Raw genomic sequence first — 21,470 nt, 5'->3', positions numbered from 1 at the left:
CAGCATTGCTGTCAGATGGCCATCTAGACTCTGCTTAAAAACCTCCAAAGATGGAGAGCCCACCACTTCCTGAGGAAGCCTGCTCCACTGAGGGTCTGCTCTGTCAGGAAGTTCTTCCTAATGTTTAGCCGAAAACTCTTTTAATTTCAACCCACTGGTTCTAGTCTGACCTTCTGAGGCAATGGAAAACAACTTTGCGCCATCCTCTATAAGACAGCTCTTCAAGTACTTGAAGATGGTTGTCATATCACCTCTCAGTCGTCTCCTCTCCAGGCTAAACATACCGAGCTCCTTCAGCCTTTCCTCATAGGACTTGGTCTCCAGACCAATTTGTTCCTTAGGTGCAGTTCCAGTGTCAGGGATGTAACTGAAAAGGGCTTATGATAAACAAGTTTACAGGATTTCTCATTCAGTCGAAAGATGTACAGTGGACACCAGACAATGCGGGCACAAAGGGAATCTTTTAAACAGTTGTAATAGCTTGTGGATTCCCTTCCCTCCCCACACAAACACACATCTTGAAGCAAGGAATGTGGGCATTCAAGTTAATGCCTTGAAATGTTATTAATAAAAGCACTACCATACACCTAAAGATCTGAAGTACTAATAACTCATACATTACAGACTGAACAGACTGTATCCAGTTTATTTATAAAAGGTTTATACAATTAAATTATACATACAAAAAATTTACATTCTTCTTTCTTTAACTTGATTTCTCAGCAAACGGTCCCTTGTGGTTACACTGCTGTTTCTTTCGATTCAGGCAACGGCGGAGGCTTAAAATTTATTACTTCCTTATATGTGATGCCTGGAAAAGTTCAAAAGATTTTTCAAAATCGGTGTTATAATTCAGAAATGTAAAGATTTGTTTCAAACTATATCACCATGAATCACGAAAGTTAAAAAGAAAAAGGGAAATAAATAGCGCTCCATAGTTTACACAATTTGAGAACTGATCTAAACTGGAATGAGTTCTATGAGTTTAACATATTGGCAATCATAGTAATGAAGATGACGATAAAGAACTTTTTAAATAGCTGTATGATTTGCAGCCATCAGGAGGAGAAACATTTCACTTTACGGAGATAAAAAATTACTACCTACAGAATGGTTTATGCTCAAGACAGGCTGCTTTCACACACATTAGATAATGCATTTTCAGTGTACTTTAGCAACTGTGGTAGTGAAAACCATCACAGTTTCAGGAACTTGTGGGAAAGTGAGTAAGCTTTAGGGGTAGAGAACATGGCTATGTAAACATGCCAGAATTTCCTAAGCATGTAACTTCTGTGTTTTAAAGTGCTGTTTAAAGGAAGAAAGGAATTAGCAATAGATTCTTACACAATTCAATGACTCTAGTGCACAACATGCAAGAGCTCTACAGTGTAAAAAGAGGACTACGTGAATTGTAAATGCTGTTCTTTTGCTTGGAGTTATGGAACATTCCATAAATCCATCGGGGATTACTCACTGTGTGCACAGGACATGCCCCGATGGATCCAACAGGTGACAGCCTTATGAAGCTCAGAATCACTAATAATGTTTAGGCTTTTATTAACATAGAGGGGATGTTTTCCTGTCTTTGGGGGGGAAAACCCACCAAATCTTAGGAACGGCCAAGCAGAAAGGAGTAACCAGGATGTCGTTTTTATGAAGCAACCCCTACTCCAACTATATTACTTCCAAGCAGGGCTTTTTTTCAGCTGGAACACGATGGAACAGAGTTCCGGAACCTCTTGAAAATGGTCACATGGCTGGTGGCCCTGCCCCCTGATCTCCAGACAGAGGGGAGTTTAGATTGCCCTCCGCGCCACCGAGTGGCGCGGAGGGCAATCTAAACTCCCCTCTGTCTGGAGATCAGGGGGCAGGGCCACCAGCCATGTGACCATTTTCTCCGAGGGCAACCCACTGCGTTCCACTGCCTCTTTTCCCAGAAAAAAAGCCCTGCTTCCAGGCTCAGCAAGTATTCTGATATGATCTTATGCCAGCAAAGAATTCTATTCTCCATTGCAAAACTGTTCTTTTGCCATTTCTGCTCTCATCTGGCATTGTATGTCTAAAGTCTTGTAGGACTAGACAGGTGGTCTCTAAAGCAAGAAACAGATAGGCTCAAGGGAACAGCTGGCTTGACAGAAACTGTAATAACAGCAGCAGACTCAAAATGCTGATAATGGAAAGGCAAAGGACATGGCATTTGAGAAGAGGCCAAAGCAGTGTGGTAGATTTGAGTGGGAAAAACGTACAGAGGTTCAACCCCTAGCAATTCCATTTTAAAAGATCTACCGGACCACGGCTAGAAATGATTTCTGCCAGAGAGCCTGGGACAACCTCTTCGTGTTGGAGCAGACAATGGCCTGGTTTTATTTAAGGCACTTTTATATGCTTCTCAGTGTTCAAGGAAAGAGAAAATGGAAGGAACAGGGAAACAAAAAGAAGAATGGAATACTGAAAAAAGAAGAACACATGCATAGTGTATAGTTTATGTGGGAAGCCATGTTGGTCTGAGGTTGAACAGCAGGATTTGAGTCCATTTATTCTTTTGCGTAGGAACTGACTTATTTGTCCAATGTAGAGAGCAGAAGGGCACTGCTGACACTGGACAGCATATATAACACATCTGAAGATGAAGAAGTGCTGTTGGAAACTGACATGGACTCTGGGACCAGGGCCTGCAAGAGACAAAGATGCCACCTCTGTCCCCATATTTACTCCGACAGCACGATCATGGGACCTAACAATACCCGTTATACCATCTCAGGGACATTCACAAGTCAGTCCCTACACAAAAGAATAAATGGACGTAAATCTGACACTAGAAATCACAACACTCAAAACCAGTGGGAGAACATTTTAATCTTCCAGGACATTCCATTGCTTACCTAAAGATGGCTGTCCTCAAATAGAGAAACTTGAAAGAGCTGAACAGAGACTTAGGATTCTTATCTCCAGGGCTTTTTTTCAGCAGGAACACAGTGGAATGGAGTTCCGGCACCTCTTGAAAATGGTCACATGATGGGTGGCCCCGCCCCCGATCTCCAGACAGAGGGGAGTTTAGATTGCCCTCCGCGCCAAGTGGCGTGGAGGGCAATCTAAATTCCCCTCTGTCTGGAGATCAGGGGGCGGGGCCACTGGCCATGTGACCATTTTCACCAAGGGCGATTTAAACTTTAAAAAACTCCCCCCTTGTTCCAGCTGACCCAAAGTGACGTCATTGTGCGGTCCTGACTTCCACCACTGAGTTCCACCACCTCTTTTCCCAGAAAAAAGCTCTGCTTATCTCATTACAGATGCTAATTTCTACTCTAATCAAGCTGCATTGTACCTTTACTTCCCGATGCCCTCTTTTGTAGCACCCCTCCCACCTTTGACTGGGACATAAAGGCTCAGGGCCCTGCTGGTATCTGAAAAAGAGAGTCCTGAATCTCAAAAATGTTACACTCTGAAAATCTTGTTGGTCTCTAAGGTGCCCCTGGACTCAAATCCTTCTATACATAGTGTATAGGTTTGTTGCATTAGATTTCTAGATTTACCTATTATCTCTCTCTATATATATATGATTGTCTGAAGTGGATTGCAGTTTTATATTCTAAGCTACCTCCCCCTCCCCTTCTTTCAGCACAGCAATACCAAACGTACATTTCCACTCATCCAGGGGCAGATCCCTGTTGTCGTAAGTATCGTCATACTTCTCTGCTTCAGTTTCCTCTTCCGGGTCATGGATGGATTCAAAATAAGGATGTGCTAAAGCTTCTGCAGCTGTTATTCTCTTCTCTGCGTCTAACACAAGCATCTTTTCCAAAAGGTTTACTGCTGGCTCAACAAAGGGAAAAAAACACATTCTGTTTAAATTAAATTAACTTGCAGAGTTTCAGAATCCAGAATGGCAATGCCCACGTTTGGCAGGGGCCATGGTTCAGTGGTAGAGCATCTCCTTTGTATGCAGCAGGTCCCAAGTTCAATCCACAGCGTCTCCAGTTAAAAGGGCCAGGTCACGGCCGATGCAAAAGTCTGCCATCTGCACCTATGGACAGCCCACTGCCAATCTGGGTATACAACACTGACTTTGATAGACCAACGGTCTGACTTTAGTGTAAAGCAACTTCATGTGTATTTTCGTCAGCAGCTTTATTGTCCAGACAAGGCCCCAAAGTTGTAAGTATATTTCTATTGCACAACTGGAGTCTATAAAAGGTAGTTAGGATTTAACACACCACTTTTGAGAACTAGTACAGTTCTTCCTGTACTAGTAAAACTACAGCTGTTGTTTTTATTGCACCATGATTAAAGAGCAGGCCACACATTTTCATATGGTAAACTTTTCATAGAAGTTATTTGTAGGGAAAATAGCCCTTGGTGAAACGTTCACAATGTACCACAAAGTATGAAGAAAAAAAGAGTTACAAAAGGACAGGAAGAAACTGAAAGTGGAGAACCACACTAACAAATCACTGCCTTGCTATAACACAGCTTCAACATTTGTGGGTATGTATATTGGCTTACCTAAGGGATTTGTGTACTTCAGTATGGCAGCAAAATCTTTCTTCTGCACTTTTGGGAGGCTTTTGATATAGTTTTTTGCCTTGAAAGAAACCCAAATTATACATTCAAAATTGTATTCTTAGTAATGGAATGCAAGAGGTATTTGTTTTGGTCTCCTCAGATTCAGTCCCACAGGAATCCAGACTATGAAGAAGGATTCTGTTATGGTAACATAGAATTCAATTTCTTCTACAGTTTGTTAAAGACAGAATGCTTGAAGAGAAACTATTCATTATGAAATAATATATGAAAATATATATGTAGAATTCCCCTGTGCTTTGAACATATTTTATTTTCCTCAGAAGAAACAGTAGTATTTCCTTGAGCAGATGGTATTTTTCCTGAGCTTTCACCTAAATGACATGTGTACGGAACCTCGGCCAAGGCATTTTGGACGGAGCGCCGATGTGCGCATTCACAGTGTTAAAGGCCCCTTGAAATTTAGGCCAATTTACAAGTTCAGAAATGTCACATGACATCATCTCATACATGCACGTCGGAACACTCCGCCATGCCAAGAAAAAAACCCGCTTGTCTGAACTGTCATGCAGAAGGACTACAGGTTAACTTTCTTTCTGTTTAACTATTTTCTATGTCCAGGGAAGGGTTTCCTGTCTCCCACTTTTTGGGGTTTACAAGGCACTCAAAGTAAGCTGTGCCCTGTCTGAAATATGAACTGCTACAGTTCAGGATGTTAACACTTCTTATTTCTAAACATATAGTTCAGTTCTTATGTAACGCAATACAAACGACTTACATCTTGGCTTTGAAGTTTCTGAACAAAATCTTGAGTTGGCGTTCCTGTAACTTTCATAATTTCTGTGAGCTGGTCCAGATCTGAATGCCAAAGTCAAGAATCAAATCTTCAGTCAGTATTTCAAAATGAAACTGTGATATAACTGAACAGTTTATTTTGCTACTGGTCATGAGATGGGAACATATCATAAAAGAGGGAAAAGAAGCCTTATTCTAAATGATCTGCCCCCTTCACATATCCCAGAGGCACCTTCCTTTCTTCTCAACTACGGCTGATTCCGCACACGTTGGATAATGCACTTTCAATGCACTTTATCAATCATTTGAGGTGGATTTTTTGTTCCGCACACAAAAAAATCCATTCCAAATGTTCTATAAAGAGGATTGGAAGTGCATTATCCAATGTGTGCGGAATCACTCTATATCTGTTAACCTAGAATGACCATTGAATAGGTCTCAAGAAGCAGGAGGGATGGCAATTCATCAAATATTCTTCTGAAGCTATGGTTTTGCTAGTGCTTAAGTGACAATATCCTAGAAGCAACATAAGATCCATATACAGATAAAATTTCCTATTTTTCTTTCTTAAAATGATCTGCAGCCACCTATACCAAGCTTTCAAAGGCCTTTACAAATACTGTCTTGCAATACTCAAAAGAGGAAGAAGAAATGTGCATGAAACCAAAAACTTTAACTGATATCAAGACAAGCACTCTGACTCTAAAACCATGAAGGTGATTTTCTTAATTTCATTTATTAAGACATCACCTATGTGCCAAGAGATACAAAGGTGGATTTCTATCAGTGACAAGTATCTTAAAACAGCAGTAGTAAACTATTAACTTAAAAAAACCCTCTAAATTTTAGAGAACATCTGTATGTATTTATGTCATGAAATCTCCCTATGCCAGCATGGATCCAAGGAAAACTAGACTGTGAAATAAAAATACAACAAATCTGAACTGATGCTTACAAATAACAACAACAACAACAACATTTGATTTATATACCACCCTTCAGGACAACTTAATGCCCACTCAGAATGGTTTACAAAGTATGCCATTATTATCCCCACAACAAAACACCCTGTGAGGTGGGTGGGGCTGAGAGAGCTCCAGAGCGCTGTGAGTCCGTGACTAGCCCAAGGTCACCCAGCTGGCTTCAGGTGGAGGAGTGGGGAATCAAACCTGGCTCTCCATTTTAGAGTCCTGCGCTCTTAACCACTACCAGGGCTTTTTTTCTGGGAAAAGAGGTGGTGGAACTCAGTGGGTTGCCCTCGGAGAAAATGGTCACATGGCTGGTGACCCCGCCCCCTGATCTCCAGACAGAGGGGAGTTTAGATTGCCCTCCACGCCATTGGAGCGGCACGGAGGGCAATTTAAACTCCCCTCTGTCTGGAGATCAGGGGGCGGGGCCACCAGCTATGTGACCATTTTCAAGAGGTTCCGGAACTCCATTCCCCCGCATTCCCCCTGAAAAAAAGCCCTGACCACTACACCAAACTGGCTCTTATTCCAGGATGTATCTCAGCAGACAGCTGTTCGTTGGATGTGTGTGTCTTTGAATTTGCTTATTTTGGCACCTGAATTTTTCACACTTTTGCATCACAGTATCAGGCATTTATTTTTAAAAGGATACGATCATTGCCTTTGAAGAGCGGCCTTCCTGTGATCATCTCGGCCATTATACAGCCCACTGACCAGATGTCAACTGAAATAATGGAAAATTAACATTCAGTTTCTTTTCTTAATGCAGAAGAACAATATCTGGAAAGGCAAGCTACAACAGAAAAAAGGTTAAAAAGTGTATTTAATATCCATGAAGTGTGTCACTCCTTACCAGCAATGTGAATAATACTTCTTGCAGGTTTCTAGGTCTTTGCTTAAAAGGTTTCTTTCTTTGCTACTGTAAGAAAGGCAGGAAGACAGCTTGTTGCTTTCTGAGGCCAGGAACTGTGTTGTTGTGTCATTAATTTTACATGATTACTGGTGGCGGTAAGTGCTGTCAAGTCATAGCTGATTTATGGCGACTCCTGCTGGGGTTTTCAAGGCAAGAGACTAACAGAGATGGTTTGCCACTGCCTGTCTCTGCATAGTGACCCTGGTCTTCCTTAGAGGTCTCCCATTCAAATACTATCCACGGCTGACCCTGCTTAGCTTCCAAGATCCAAACACAGCAGGCTTAACTAGGCCATCTAGGTCAGGGCATGTGACTACTAGATTAAGATGAAAAGTTGCATTTTAAAGACCAACTGGTTTCTTCTTGCACACATTTTGATATTGGGAGGTGTCATTTTGATGAGATATAATACCAGCAAATCAACTGGTGCTCTGTGTTCATAGGCATAGAGTTTAGAGGCCAGGAGGGTAGGGATTGGAGGCACAAATACTTAAAATTGGGCAGACTGAACAGAATCGGGATATGCAAGCCAAATGACACAACAAAACTTTATCTATGCCAAGATGGTTGGGGTCCGAGAGATGAACAGAATTCCAGGGAGTTAACATAGTCCCTTGGGACAGTAAGACAGCCAGGCTAAATTCCAGTCAGATCCCAGACAGAGATCAATTGTCATGCAATGATGTCTTGAATGGCAAGAACAACAGAAATCTTCTTTGACTTCTAGAGAGAAGGGGAGATGATAAAAGGTAGGAGCTTCTATCCAGATACCTGAAATGTAAGCGATGAACCTTCCGCAAGGGCAGGGCTTTTTTTCAGGGGGAACGCGGGGGAACAGAGTTTCGGAACCTCTTGAAAATGGTCACATGGCTGGTGGCCCCTCCCCCTGATCTCCAGACAGAGGGGAGTTTAGATTGCAATCTAAACTCCCCTCTGTCTGGAGATCAGGGGGCGGGGCCACCAGCCATGTGACCATTTTCTCTGAGGGCAACCCACTGAGTTCCACCACCTCTTTTCCCAGAAAAAAAGCCCTGCGCAAGGGTAAAACCTGAAGAACTATCCATCTTTTTGCAAGACAACATAGGTTGACTAATGCAAATAGCAAAGCAGGATGCTACAAAACATGTATCTAGAAGCAAGAATATCTGTAGGGAAGCATTCCATAATGATGCAACTGGTTTGTATTTTGAAAAAGTGATCCATGAATGGATTAATAGTTCAACAGTCATAGGAAACTGAACGTGGAAAGCTACTGTTGATCTTCGCACGAACTCCTGACCAAAATTACCTGTCTGAGTATAATGCATCCAATTCAGTATAACCTCCGGGGCTCTGTACCATCTGGTAACCACATAGCCGGTCATTTCACTGTCTGTATGTCTTGCTAGTCCAAAGTCCAGAATCTGTCATAAAGAGAGCCAAATATATATCTAGCCTACACATGTCACAAATACATTCAAAATGGTCATTACAGAGAAACACAACATTTCCTACTGTGTTGCCACGGCAATTGAAAATCAAGTGTCGGAAAAAACAAGCATTATGTAACAACACATCTCTGGTATATGCCAGTTGCAATGCCGGCAAACTGCTGCGCTACAGTAAGCTTAAAAAAATACATTTTGTCATTAAACTACATTTTTTCATTGCTTAACAGCCCCTGATCGTGGAAAAGTTCTTGGCTTACTTGGCACTAACAGCTCAGTCCAAACAACAAATGAATGCTTAGAATATAGGAAATGAAGCTTGAGAGTATTTTCTTTACTGATAGCTAACTTAATAGGGTCCTCTAAGCAGCAAAATTCTAAGCAGAGTTATTCTGATTTCAATGGGCTTAGACTGGAGTCATTCTGTTTAGGATTTCATTGTAGAAATTAAGTAAGGCTCCCTGGTGATAAGAACAGGGCTTTTTTTCTGGGAAAAGAGGTGGTGGAACTCAGTGGGTTGCCCTCGGAGAAAATGGTCACATGGCTGGTGGCCCAGCCTCTGATCCCCAGACAGAGGGGACGGGTTCACACCAGCCATGTGACCATTTTCAAGAGGTTCTGGACCTCTGTTCCACCACGTTCCAGCTGAAAAAAAGCCCTGGATAAGAAGTTGGTTCCAAACAGAGTTTTAGTAATATAAGTAAATGCAAATTAATAATTTCAATATAACATAATGTATTCAGATAACATCCACATAACATTTACTATGTTCCAGATTTCCCAGTATATACAGCTACTGTATGTTACACATGTACAGTAATGGCCAACTTTCAGTCTTTTCATTCAAGTATCAAAAACAGCTGTTCCCCAGAAACGAATTTCATTGTTTGGTTGTATTACACTCAGTGACATTACAGGAACTATAAGACATGGATCCCGAATGAGGTGGCAAGATGTATCCTATGTAGCTTTACTCTCAGCTTCTTGTTTTAATAAATTAATCATGCTATTGCTGGTAGCATGAAATTATGCTATTGCTGAAACGATGATATTCCCCATTACTATGTATGGATGTGAAAGTTGGACGATGAAGAAAGGTGACAAGAAGAAACTTGATTCATTTCAAATGTGGTGCTGGAGGAGAGTTTTGTGGATAACAAATAAGTGGGCACTAAATCAAATCAAGCCTGAATTCTCCCTAGAAGCTAAAATAACAAAACTGAGGCTATGGTACTTCCGTCACATCATGAGAAGACAAGATTCTCTGGAAAAAATAATGCTAGGAAAAGAGGAAGACCTAAAATGAGGTTGCTTGACTCAATAAAAGAAACCATTTCCTCCAGTTTGCAGGATCTGAACAAGTCTATTAATGATAGGACTTTTTGGAGGTCTTTCATTCACAGGGGTGCCATAGGTCGGAAGCGAATTGATGGCACATAACACGTACACACTGCTGATAGGCATCATGTCCATTTGTCACCTATAGAGGAAAAAAAGTCTGTCCATGCTTACAGAAGGTAAGATTTTAGATATAAAGGTCTACACAAAGTAACTGGAGATCTGCTACCCATAAAAGACTGCTTCAAGTCTTTATCTACTGGAAGATTCCATAATTTCCAGTTCTGTCTATAGAGTTTTATCCTTGCAAACACTTTTGAGATCCATAGAAGCAGCCAATGAAACATTTCACAGAGTTCAAAAGCTTGCTCATTGTCTTCAGAAATTTTGGGTGGTCCTAATAAAAGGGACTACTGTTACTGACATTTTTCTGTGGACCAACACAGCCATCTAGAATCTTAGCTGGAGGGTTCAGCATGCATACAGATTTGAGGGTAATTGCATGCTCTTCCACAAGAATTACAACAGCTGGATTATCATTACTATAGGTTTATTTAAAAGAAGTCTGAGGTGTGCATGGTTTTGCATAGCGCACTGTAAATTGGGGCTAGCACAGCACAGGAAACATTTATGCGAAGAGAGTTGCAACAGTCATGTAGGATCTGCGTAAAAGGAACATAAAAGTTGGACACACTCGCCCACACTTGAACCTTTCTCTAAGAGATGGTAATTTTTCCACAGGGCTTATACTTCACTCTAAAATGCGGTGGGTTAATAAGGTCTGCTTGCTTTGATAGCAGCGCTTGTGCTGTTTCTTCATTGATAAGAGGCCTACGGAGCATTTTCTGTTCTCTTAAAGATCGATATGGAGCACATCAAACTCTCCTCTTAGGAACTGAATGGTGCTTTCAAGCATTTGCTGTCAATGACTCATTTTCTTACATTCATAAATCCATTTTCCCCCTACTTCTCTGTCAAGCTATAGTCTATTTTTAGGTCATCTTCAAAATATGATGTTTCAGCCATAACTGTCAAGAACGGATGATTGCAGTTATCTAAGATTTATACTGTAACTTTGCACTTCAATGTTTAAAAGACTATCTTAGCACGGCAACATGTACTGCCAGAGGCAAAGCATTTGCCAACCTGACTTGATGCAGAAGCCCTAAATATAATCTTCCAAACTGGCACAATCAAATTATGTCATAATGCCATATGGGAGAAGGCTGGCACAATCTCCCTTTAGCTTTTGGTTTCACAGATGCTCGGTGGAAATTTACAAGGAAATTTAGCGGCTTGCGTGTGAAGAGTTGTGAATTGAGTGGATCGCCTTAGAAACAACTTCTATGCTTTGAGAAGATTCATAAAATAGGCTGAATATGGTTTTATAGGGTAACAGGCAACATTTTGTGCCCAAGAGCTCTCCTCTCCAAAACAAAGTCTGCTTGTGAAGATAATACTGTGACAGGAAACAATAGGGGATGGGTGTAGAACAGATGAAGTTTGCACTTGGTCAGACATGCTAGGAACAAGCTTAGCTCCACTGGCATTCCCATCACCTTAGGACCTCACCTCAGATTTGGTTGATGGCCGCACATTACCGGAAATAGTGATGGGACAAGCACTGCCAACATCCACCCTCTCTTGCTTGTGGATGGACAACCAAAGGATGTTATCAAAACCTACTTTCCTAGGTATCTCTGATCAAGTTCCCATGAATGTTCTAAATGTGACACCTTCACAAGCAAAACCTGAAGAGCTACCCATTGGGCCATCCATTACTGAGAAAAGTAGGGTGACTATGGCAAGCACTGCCTTGGGTAAGGACTTTTAAGACTTTCACACAGAGGCCATTCCCAGGGTTTTTTTTCTGGGAAAAGAGGTGGTAGAACTCAGTGGGTTGCCAGCACAGGAGGCAACTCTTGGCGGGAGGTGGTGCCCCTGGTACTACATGTGCGCACGCAAAGTGCACACATGCTCCCAGGGCTAATGATGTCACTTTGGGTCCGCTGGAACAAGGGGGGAGTTTTTAACAGTTTAAATTGGCCTTGGCGAAAATGGTCGCATGGCTGGTGGCCCCGCCCCATGATCTCCAGACAGAGGGGAGTTTAGATTGCCCTCCGCGGGCAATCTAAACTCCCATCTGTCTGGAGATGAGGGAGCGGGGCCACCAGCCATGTGACCATTTTCAAGAGGTTCCGGAATTCCATTCCCACTGAAAAAAAGCCCTGGCCATTCCACATTTAAAATGGCCCCAAGCGTTTAAACCCAACTCCTGCAGCACCTTAATGCAGCACCCTCTAGGTAGCTTCTAGGGTGGCAGCAGCCATCCATGTAGTCCCTTTGGCACACAGGAAAAACATCAGATCACAGAGAAATTGCACAAAAGGATTTTAAGGAAGGACTACAGGTAACAATATCATACTGGTAAAAGGCACAAACAACAACAAGAAGATTTAGCTGTGTCCTGCTTGCCTCACCTAGTAGTACTATGGTTGTTGTGGAGTAATCGTGGCTTATATCAAGAAAACACAGCCAAGATTGGGTTCCTAAGCGGCAGCCCTGCAGTTACATAGGCTTAAGCCCAGTGACCAGTAGCTAACTTCAAGAAGGTTAAGCATATATAATGAGAGAAGATGCCACGAAAACACTTATTTGATATTTTTATACTCTGTTCTAATTTTTGAGGTGAAATCACCCACCTTTGTCTTAAATCCGTGTTCCTTACTAACAAGTAGAGATTGAAAACAATCTCTTTTTGTGTCCTCCAAGTTCCAGCACTGTCCAAAGCACTGCTCGCCATGAAACAGGAGCTTTGTTTCAGAAAAATGCAGATGTCCACTCACTTTTGATATCTTTGTTTACACTGAATAGCACTTGAGCAAAGAATAGACCATTCATGTGAAAGGGCCCATTCATTATATGAAGTACTGTTTATTCAATCTCAGTTGGGGAGCGCATCACCAATACGGCTTCTGCACACTAGGGTGTTTTTTCTCTCTCCTGGCAACAGTAAATGAGAATTCCAAATCACTCAAATAATTTTTTTAACTGAATGAATGAAAGGCAGCAAAACTCATAATTGCATATCAGCTTTAACCAGGGCTTTTTTTCCAGCTGGAATGCAGTGGAATGGAGTTCTGGCACCTCTTGAAAATGGTCACATGGCTGGTGGCCCCGCCCCCACGCAGCAGCACGGAGGGCAATCTAAACTCCCCTCTGTCTAGAGATCAGGGGGCGGGGCCACCAGCCATGTGACCATTTTCATCGAGGGCAATTTAAACTTTAAAAAACTCCCCCCCTATTCCAGCTGACCCAAAGTGACGTCATTGTGCGGTCCTGAGTTCCACCACCTCTTTTCCCAGAAAAAAAGCCCTGGGTTTAACAATTGTTCCAACTTCTCATTTCAACATCATTTTTATTTACAAATGTGATAAATGAAGACAGTCACAATACTATAAGAATGTTCTTGTTTCATACCAATGCCACTATGCAACTATTCCCATGCAAGAGACGTCATGTGCATCTGGTACAACTCTGGATATTCTGCAACAGTGATGTTCAGCTCTAAAACGTAAACATTTTGTACCTTCCCCTTCCCCTTATTCCTTCATTGAGTATAAAAATTAGTATGGCAGTTCAGTGCCAGGAACATTTTACTGAAGCAAAAACTGAAGTAGATACATGAGCAGACCTGGAGTTTAAAACGCAAGGGCTGGCCATTCCCGCCCCCCCCCCCCGCCCCAGCAATTGCCTTTGCCTATTGCATATATTAAAACAGAAGTTCACATTAAATCACTTGTTACAACTATATTATTAACTTAAAATCAGTGCTACTGTCATGGCTGCCTGGAATTTCTGGCCACTGACGATTTGTGAAGGTGCTAAAATTTCGTATTAGGGACTTTTTAGGTGATAGGCAATCTTCTTCCAAACTTGTTGTTTGCCCAATTCCTATCAATAAAACCAATTATACACAAGAACACTTCAGATTCTCTTCAGATCGCATAAATCTTTCACCTTTTACTAAAGCACACAAGAAGGTAGGTAAGAGACTGGGCGCAAATCTCATTAAATCTATGGGATTTTTGCTAATATATAATTACTATTTCAGGCTTATAAACCCAGTACTCCATCTTGTCAATGGAAGTAAAAAAAATGGAGTAGCATAGAATAATTGAAGTATCCTTTACCCTTACCCTACTTTTAGAAGGCCAAACCATATTCCTCTACACATCCTCCTCAAATCTCTTATATCCACTTCCTTTTTTCCATATCTCTTCAAACACATACTGAGATGAGATATAGGAAGATTTGAAGAAAAAGCTACCAACTAGGGTTGCCAGATCCCCCTGTTCTCGATGGAAGGTGGTGGCCCTGGCACCTACCTGCTTTGGTGCCTGTTGCATGTGTGCTGCCAGGCCCACACAATGATGGCACTTCTGGGAAGTGATCTCATCGCGCAGGCCATGTCCTCCCCAGGAGCGCTCCCATGCTCCGCAGAGGGCCGAATCGGGCCCAAATTGTCCTGGAATGAGCCACTGTGGAGCATGGGAGTGCTCTCACACGGCACAGCGGACAGATCCCACCCGATCCAGGTCTAAATCAGCATGTTTCGGGCCCGAATTCGGGCCAGATAGAACCCGCGGGAGCACACCGCACCCCTGGGAGCGCACCCTAGGATGCTTGTGCTTCCTCCGCCGGCCAGATAAGCGGAGGCAAGGGTGGTGGTGGAGGGTGGGACTGGGGCATTCCCCGCCCCCGGTGGGGGAATGGCAACCCTGCTACCAACATTTCACGCTCCATTTCTTACCTTCAGTTCACAGTCTTCATTGACTGCTAGGTTTCCAGGCTTTAGGTCCTGTAAAATAAACCAATCTGAAATGGTGTTATCAACAGAGAGAACAATTCATTTTCCTAAAAAAAGAGGAAAAAACCAACTTAGGCAGTTGTTTTAGGTGGGGGGAAATGCTTTAGGTAACTCAAAGCAGCGAACAAAGAGTGGCAATTTGCCTGCGGCTGAACTCCCAAACTTTGAACATGACGCTTGTCAGGCCTTAACGCTCTACAGTGGTGAGTCACAAGCAGCAGCAGTACGCAATAAGAAAAAAACCCATCTTTTAAAAAACAAATGTCAAGCTTCAAGTTTTAGGTAACATTTCCACTGAATTCCTGAAGTTCTTAGAATCTGGAGAAACTGTTCTAAGGTTTATCAGCATGGAGCTGGGAGAGATCTCTTGGTGGTAAGTTTTATGGAAATTCACTGCAAGCCCAGAAAGTACCGTCATCCCGCAAGGCCTCTCTGGGGTTGCGCTGAAGCCAATGTGTCAGGTCTAGACTGAGACCTAAATGAGGTCCAGGGCTCTATTGTCCCTACAAACAATGAAAATAAGGCCACCTTATTTGGTCTAGGCAATGGCCTTGGTTGGCTGCAGGCTAAAGCCTGGCAGGTCAATGAAGGTTTAAGCTCAGGATTCTTATATTTATGACCCAAGGCTACACATATATAACAATCTAGCTTGATACTTGTGCTTGTACTTTAAATCCAGTTATAATACTTATGGGTATGTAACTTTTTTTGGTTTGTGGTTTTGTTTTATTTTTTTGGAGTTGGTTTTATAGTATAATATTGTAGTATAATAGCATAGTACCAACTGTCGTGTGTGTGTGTGTGTGTGTGTTGAGGTGTGGAATGTTGTGAGCCTCAATCAGGCCGCATATGCAAAAGACATTGAAAGGCTGGCCCAATCAGGGAAGAGTGGCTGAGCTGGCAGTGGTGCAAGCAGGCAGCAGCCTGCCAGCCACACAGGGAAGCTGTTTCCCTTTGGGAAAAACACATTTTACCCCTTTTTACCCCCTTCTAAGTGGGTGTTTACATCATGAAAGGAATGTTCTCCCCAAATTTCATGTTTTTAGGTCCAGGGGTTTGAGCTGGGCGTTGATGAGTCCGTCAGGATCAGGGCTTTTTTCTGGGAAAAGAGTGGTGGAACACAGTGGTTTGCCCTTGGAGAAAATGGTCACATGGCTGGTGGCCCTGCCCCCTGATCTCCAGACAGAGGGGAATTTAGATTGCCCTCCACGCCGCTCAGCAGCGCGGAGGTCAATCTAAACTCCCCTCTGTCTGGAGATCAGGGGGCGCGGCCACCAGCCATGTGACCATTTTCAAGAGGTTCCGGAACTCCGTTCCCCCGCGTTCCCCCTGAAAAAAGCCCTGGTCATGATACTTATCTTTTTTATATTTATATATATTATAACATATATATTATAACATTTTCATTGTGCAAGCTAAAGGAGCCATCAGCACATTTGCCTGCATGCCTAGTAATTTAGTATTAAAGAGCAGTTTCATTCCCTATTGTAATATCAGAATAAATTAGCAATAATTTCAAAACTAGCTATAAGAAGATGAATTCTAAATAATATTACATGCTGAAATGTGTATCTATAAAAACAAGGAATAATATCAGGTACTAATTAAACTAGCAATGCATTTTTTCTTGGAGCATTATTTTTAATAAATAATGTAGAACTACTTATTGGCGCTGTGCAGTAACACAATTACTTTACATTCCTTTTCTTCCTTGCTATAGCTGGTATAAAAATTCACATGAGAATATATTTCTGTATTTTTTCTGTTAAATAATCTCTTAACTTTTCAATGGTGAGATACCAAAATTTTATTTTTATCAGACAGCCCCCTAAAATGCTTTGGGCTTGCGAGCTGACCATTTAGAACAGTAGAAACTGAAATGGCGTCTTTCACTTACCCTGTGAATTATGCCAGATGAATGGATATACTGTGAAAAAACAGATAACAGAAAATATTTATTTAATACTGGTTGCTGAAACTGTTTGTGATACAGAGTTTTTAACCGAAGGGAATGAAAATAAGATGATATGGCCAACCTCTATATTTTAAATTGAATGATATTTAAATATTTTTAACCTTGGAAGAACTGAATGATAATGAGGTTACAAATATACAAAGAAATATACAAATATACGAAGGAGACAAAGAAGTGAATTATGTTAGGAACAGTCAATGCCAGGAATTCAATGCAGCTATGCTCACTCTGTGGCCTTAGTGAAGACACTGCAAAATCTTTTTAGATGATGGTATTTTTGGAGTCTTCGTGATGAGGCCTGAGGCCAAAGCTCAGAAGTGTTGCCAGGTAAACAGGGGGCTGAGTACACTCTGCTTGACTTATTCAGATCACCATGGCAATCAAACTTACTCTACTATAGCTCTGGCAAGACAGAAATTGGAATAATCAATGAGAAATGCTCCAAGTTGAAAGACTCGGAAACCCTTGAAGGAAACGGGAGATCACGGAAAGAACATTCTGTGGGATGTAGAGGGCTCGATTTATTTTCATCTGCTCTCTCTCTGTTCTAGAAAGAAAGGGAGCGAGTAATCTTTATTATCCCCGCTCATTAAGTATGGCAGATGAAGAATTTGTTGCATATTTCACAGCGAAGGTGTTTTCATTTTTTTGTTTCTTCAAGTTACATCAGTGCTTCTTAACAGGGGCCACAGGGCACCCACAGGAGGGGAATCTAGTAATCATAGAATTTTGGAAATTCAAAGCTTTTGTGAGAAAATGGAGGCCACTTGGGAAAACCGGGGTGGGGATTTCTCCACTTGGATTGGCTTCTGACAGCAATTAAAGGAGAGTCGTTTTGTAATACTCACACCACCCTGAGGATAAAGTCTATTTCTTCCCTGTGACTTTCAAAAAGTGGCACACAGCAACATGGGTCATGTTGAAGGTATGCCAGAGATCTGTGTACCATGCTCAGAGCCAAGCTACAAGTGACGCCTGACACAGGTTGGACACTTGTCAGCTTCCCTCAAATTTTTATGGGAAATGTAGGCATCCTGGTCATGCAGCTGTAATGGAGAGCCAAGCTGTAAAACCAGGATGCCTACATTTCCCAGCAAAACTTGAGGGAAGCTGACAAGTGTCCAACCTGTGTCAGGCGTCACTTGTAGCTTGGCTCTCAGAGTGTGGTTTTTATGTCCTGATGTGCTTCTTGGTGGTGGAGAGTGTTCTCAAGTCATAGCTGACTTATGGCGACCCCTGGTGGGGTTTTCATGGCAAGAGACTAACAGAGGTGGTTTGCCATTGCCTGCCTCTGCAACCCTGGTCTTCGTTGGAGGTCTCCTATCCAATTACTAACCAAGGCTGACCCTGCTTAGCTTCTGAGATATGATGAGATCCAGCTAACCTGGCCTATCCAGGTCAGGGCGATGTGCTGCTTATTTGTTATGAAATTATTTGTCGCTTCAGCTCCTCCCAGAGCATCCTTTTTCACCAGGCCCTGGACAGCATGGGGCCTGCTCTCTCTCTCTCTTTTTTGGCAGAGCTTCGGCATGCTAGAATGCCCTTCCCAAGGAGGTGCAGAGACCATCCACTTTCTATAAGAAATGTAAGGCTGCTGGCTTTAGGTGGGAATAATAATAATAATAACATTCTATTTATATACTGCCCTTCAGGACAACTTAATGCCCACTCAGAGCGGTTTACAAAGTATGTTACTATTATCCCCACAACAAAACATCCTGTGAGGTGGGTGGAGCTGAGAGAGCTCCAGAGAACTGTAACTGACCCAAGGTCACCCAGCTGGCTTCAAGTGGAGGAGTGGGGAATCATACCCGGCTCTCCAGATTAGAGTCCCACACTCTTAACCACTACACCAAACTGGCTCTCAGTTCATTTAATCAGGATGGTATTGTTCTGAGAGAAAATTAAATAGCTCTAGTTTTATTGTCTGTTTTTAATTTTGTTCTTTCTTTGGTAGGTCAGGATTTTTACTGGTGACAGAAATATTTGAATAATTAATTAAATGGGGGATAACTGATAATGTCATATACTGGTGGTGGTATTGGATTAATGGTTAAGAACCACTGAGCTACTTGGACTTGCTACAAGAACTAGTCATGGCAGTTATGACCAAACAGTCAAGTTATATCAGTGGCATTCTCCTATTTATCCTTGATAAATAAGAATGCCAGTACTTTTTTTTAAAATGCAGTATTGGAATTGCCAGTAAATAAACATACCCCAAACTAGAACAAGAAACCAACAGATTTGAAACAAATCCTACTATTTTATGCTCCTGGAAAGTGTGAGCTTGTCCCAGAAACCAAATGCGTGCTTGTAAATAATGAGTTTTAGTCAGAAGAACATTCTGAGCTATCAAGACTCAATCACGAATAATCATCTCCCAGCTGATTACGCAACATATTTTTATTATTCAAGTTACTGTTTTAGACTTCCATTGCCTCCATATATATTTGTGTTATATATTTGTATTATATAACTTTCTCATGTAATTAATTTTATTTGTCCCCCAGTGTACTTCAAAGCCAAAGAAGACTTGAGCCAACAGATCCTGGGATATCTCACAGGAAAACAGCACTGAGAAAAGGGTTAATATACCTTTCCCTGGCTTATCCTGAATACAGATGGGCACGAACAGCAATACGAACGAAAAAAAAGCCACAAACAGCCCAATCTGCTGTTCGCGAACAAGATGTTCGCGAGGCCCCATTCTAAATGAACAGGTGGTCGTTGAAAGCCTCGTTTGTTGCTGTTCCTCAAGCCAGACAGTTTGGCACCTGCAATCAATTCCCTTGGCAACCAAAGGCAGGGACTGCCTGAACTCTGCCTGAACTCCTGCTGTTGCCCTGGAAACCCCAATCTAAGCCAAATTTAGCTTGATAGGCAGGTCTTCCTTTCAAGTGTGGAGCTCCAAATTTGTTACAAGGAAGCAAAGAGCAGGGGGGAGGGAGGCTTCCAGCTCTGCTTTTGCAGACAGTGAGGGAGAGACAGTTGCTGCTGGTATTTTGAGAGAGAGAGGGGAAGAGTGCATTGGAGCTTCAATTTTCTTTGTGTGTGGTGGGATAGGGATCTACCTCTTCAAGTTCCAGGGCTGCTGCCAGTCTCTGGGCCAAGCTATTATTTATTACTGGTACCTTTCCTGCTGCCTGCTCAGGTAGGGTTTCTGGGAGTGGTGTGGTAGGGATCCTGATGGCTGTAGGAGAGCCTGCTGGCCCCCATGAACAACGAACATGTTCGTGAACAGGTCATAGTCGTCAGTGTTTGTTGTTCATGGATGGCAAGGAACAACAAAACCATGTTCGGTGTTAAACCTCTTTCCCTGTAGCTGCTGTTTGCCTTTTTTAAAAACAAAGAATAACTACACAGTGATGACCAAACCTGGGAGTTGGTCAGCCTATACTCTGAAACCAAACTTTGTGATTAACTCAAGGATTTTTTTTTTAACAACCCCAACATACTTTAAAATTATACAGTAACTATTCCATAGACTGGGAAGTTAATATTCAGTTATCTGGACGCTCTTACGTTGTAAGTCACTGTTCAAAACAAATCAAATCCTGAATGAATGGTGCGTAGAAATGCTGGCACCACGGCCCTAACACTGCCGAACACATTTACTAGGAAGTAAATCTCGAACCAAGAGAGATTCACGTCTGAAAAAATATAAATCCATTCACTTAAAGCTGTCTGTTACTTCTATAGCGTATACACCCATGTAAAAAATATTTAGGCTGTCTATCTCAAGCTCCAAATAAAAAAAGTTCTTGAGCTGATTGTACGAACTTCAAAAATCTTCCAGTGCTGTGGCAGGAAAAAAAAACCGAGAGGCCGACAATTGGAAAATGGGAAGGACCTTTGCAGGACAAGAAACTGCACAGTTCCTTCCAAATATGTAAACGCACTTGGACTGCATTCCTTCAAAAAACAAATTTCAGGTAGAGCATGGCTTTGAAAGGAGTATACTAAACATGGAAAAACCCTGGAAAAGGATAACACAGCATGGCGTTATAGAGAAGCCCTCCCTCCCAAGACTCTACCATTTGGAAGCCAAGGTGGAAGAAAAACATCAGTGTGGAGGCAACCAAGGAAGACCTTACTAATTTCACCTGCACTTAAATCTTCTCGATTGTGTTCCACACAACTATCAACAAAACAGGGCAAGGACTGGTTCACACATGGTTTCTCCTTTAAATGCAAATATGCAGAGGCTGGTCCATGCAGCCAGCCCCCATGCAGCCAGCCCCCAGTGGTTCTGGCTTTTGACCTTGAGACTATAAACTGATAAAGAACTACTAAGTATAATCAAAGTCGCATTTGAAAAACATGTCTGCAATAGTAGATAAACTCTGCAAATAGTGTCAAAATAAAACATTCCATGTGTACCTAGAAACATTTTAACAGCACTTGAACAAACAAAGAACACCACGTGTGGGCTATGTGTGATCCCTGCTCAGATACAGTTCAACAAAGTCTTATGAGTAGATAATCTCTTTTGTGTTATTTCCAGATAGGCAGTACGTTTGCTTATCCTGAGTATCTGCTAGAAAACAGAACCAACATGCAACGGTGTGTGCTGTGAACAAGGAACCAATGATTATGTGACAAGTCTTATTGTGCATCCATGCAGATTTTGAGGTTCTCCCTTTCCCACTTTATCCTTATA

General features: G+C 42.1%; 1 protein-coding gene across 5 annotated transcripts in view; it reads right to left on the bottom strand.

The window, feature by feature from the left end:
- Positions 1-647: 647 nt before the first annotated feature.
- Positions 648-21,470, bottom strand: part of LOC129335413 (mitogen-activated protein kinase 12-like) — a 45,107-nt gene continuing 24,284 nt past the window's right edge. For 4 of the 5 annotated variants that reach the window (XM_054987864.1, XM_054987866.1, XM_054987867.1 and 1 more), the window contains exons 5-12: positions 16,730-16,759; positions 14,776-14,823; positions 8,486-8,600; positions 6,937-7,008; positions 5,300-5,379; positions 4,504-4,582; positions 3,640-3,813; positions 648-811 (exon numbers count right to left, since the gene is read on the bottom strand). In XM_054987864.1, coding sequence (XP_054843839.1) covers positions 741-811; positions 3,640-3,813; positions 4,504-4,582; positions 5,300-5,379; positions 6,937-7,008; positions 8,486-8,600; positions 14,776-14,823; positions 16,730-16,759 — 669 coding nt within the window. In that variant the 3' untranslated portion in view covers positions 648-740. Of the gene's footprint in view, positions 812-3,639; positions 3,818-4,503; positions 4,583-5,299; positions 5,380-6,936; positions 7,009-8,485; positions 8,601-14,775; positions 14,824-16,729; positions 16,760-21,470 lie in introns of all 5 variants that reach the window. The other variant, XR_008597609.1, reaches the window with a different exon arrangement.

This window comes from Eublepharis macularius, chromosome 9 (assembly GCF_028583425.1).
Source record: "Eublepharis macularius isolate TG4126 chromosome 9, MPM_Emac_v1.0, whole genome shotgun sequence".
Classification (NCBI taxonomy): domain Eukaryota; kingdom Metazoa; phylum Chordata; class Lepidosauria; order Squamata; family Eublepharidae; genus Eublepharis; species Eublepharis macularius.
This window is presented reverse-complemented; position numbering and strand designations above follow the sequence as displayed.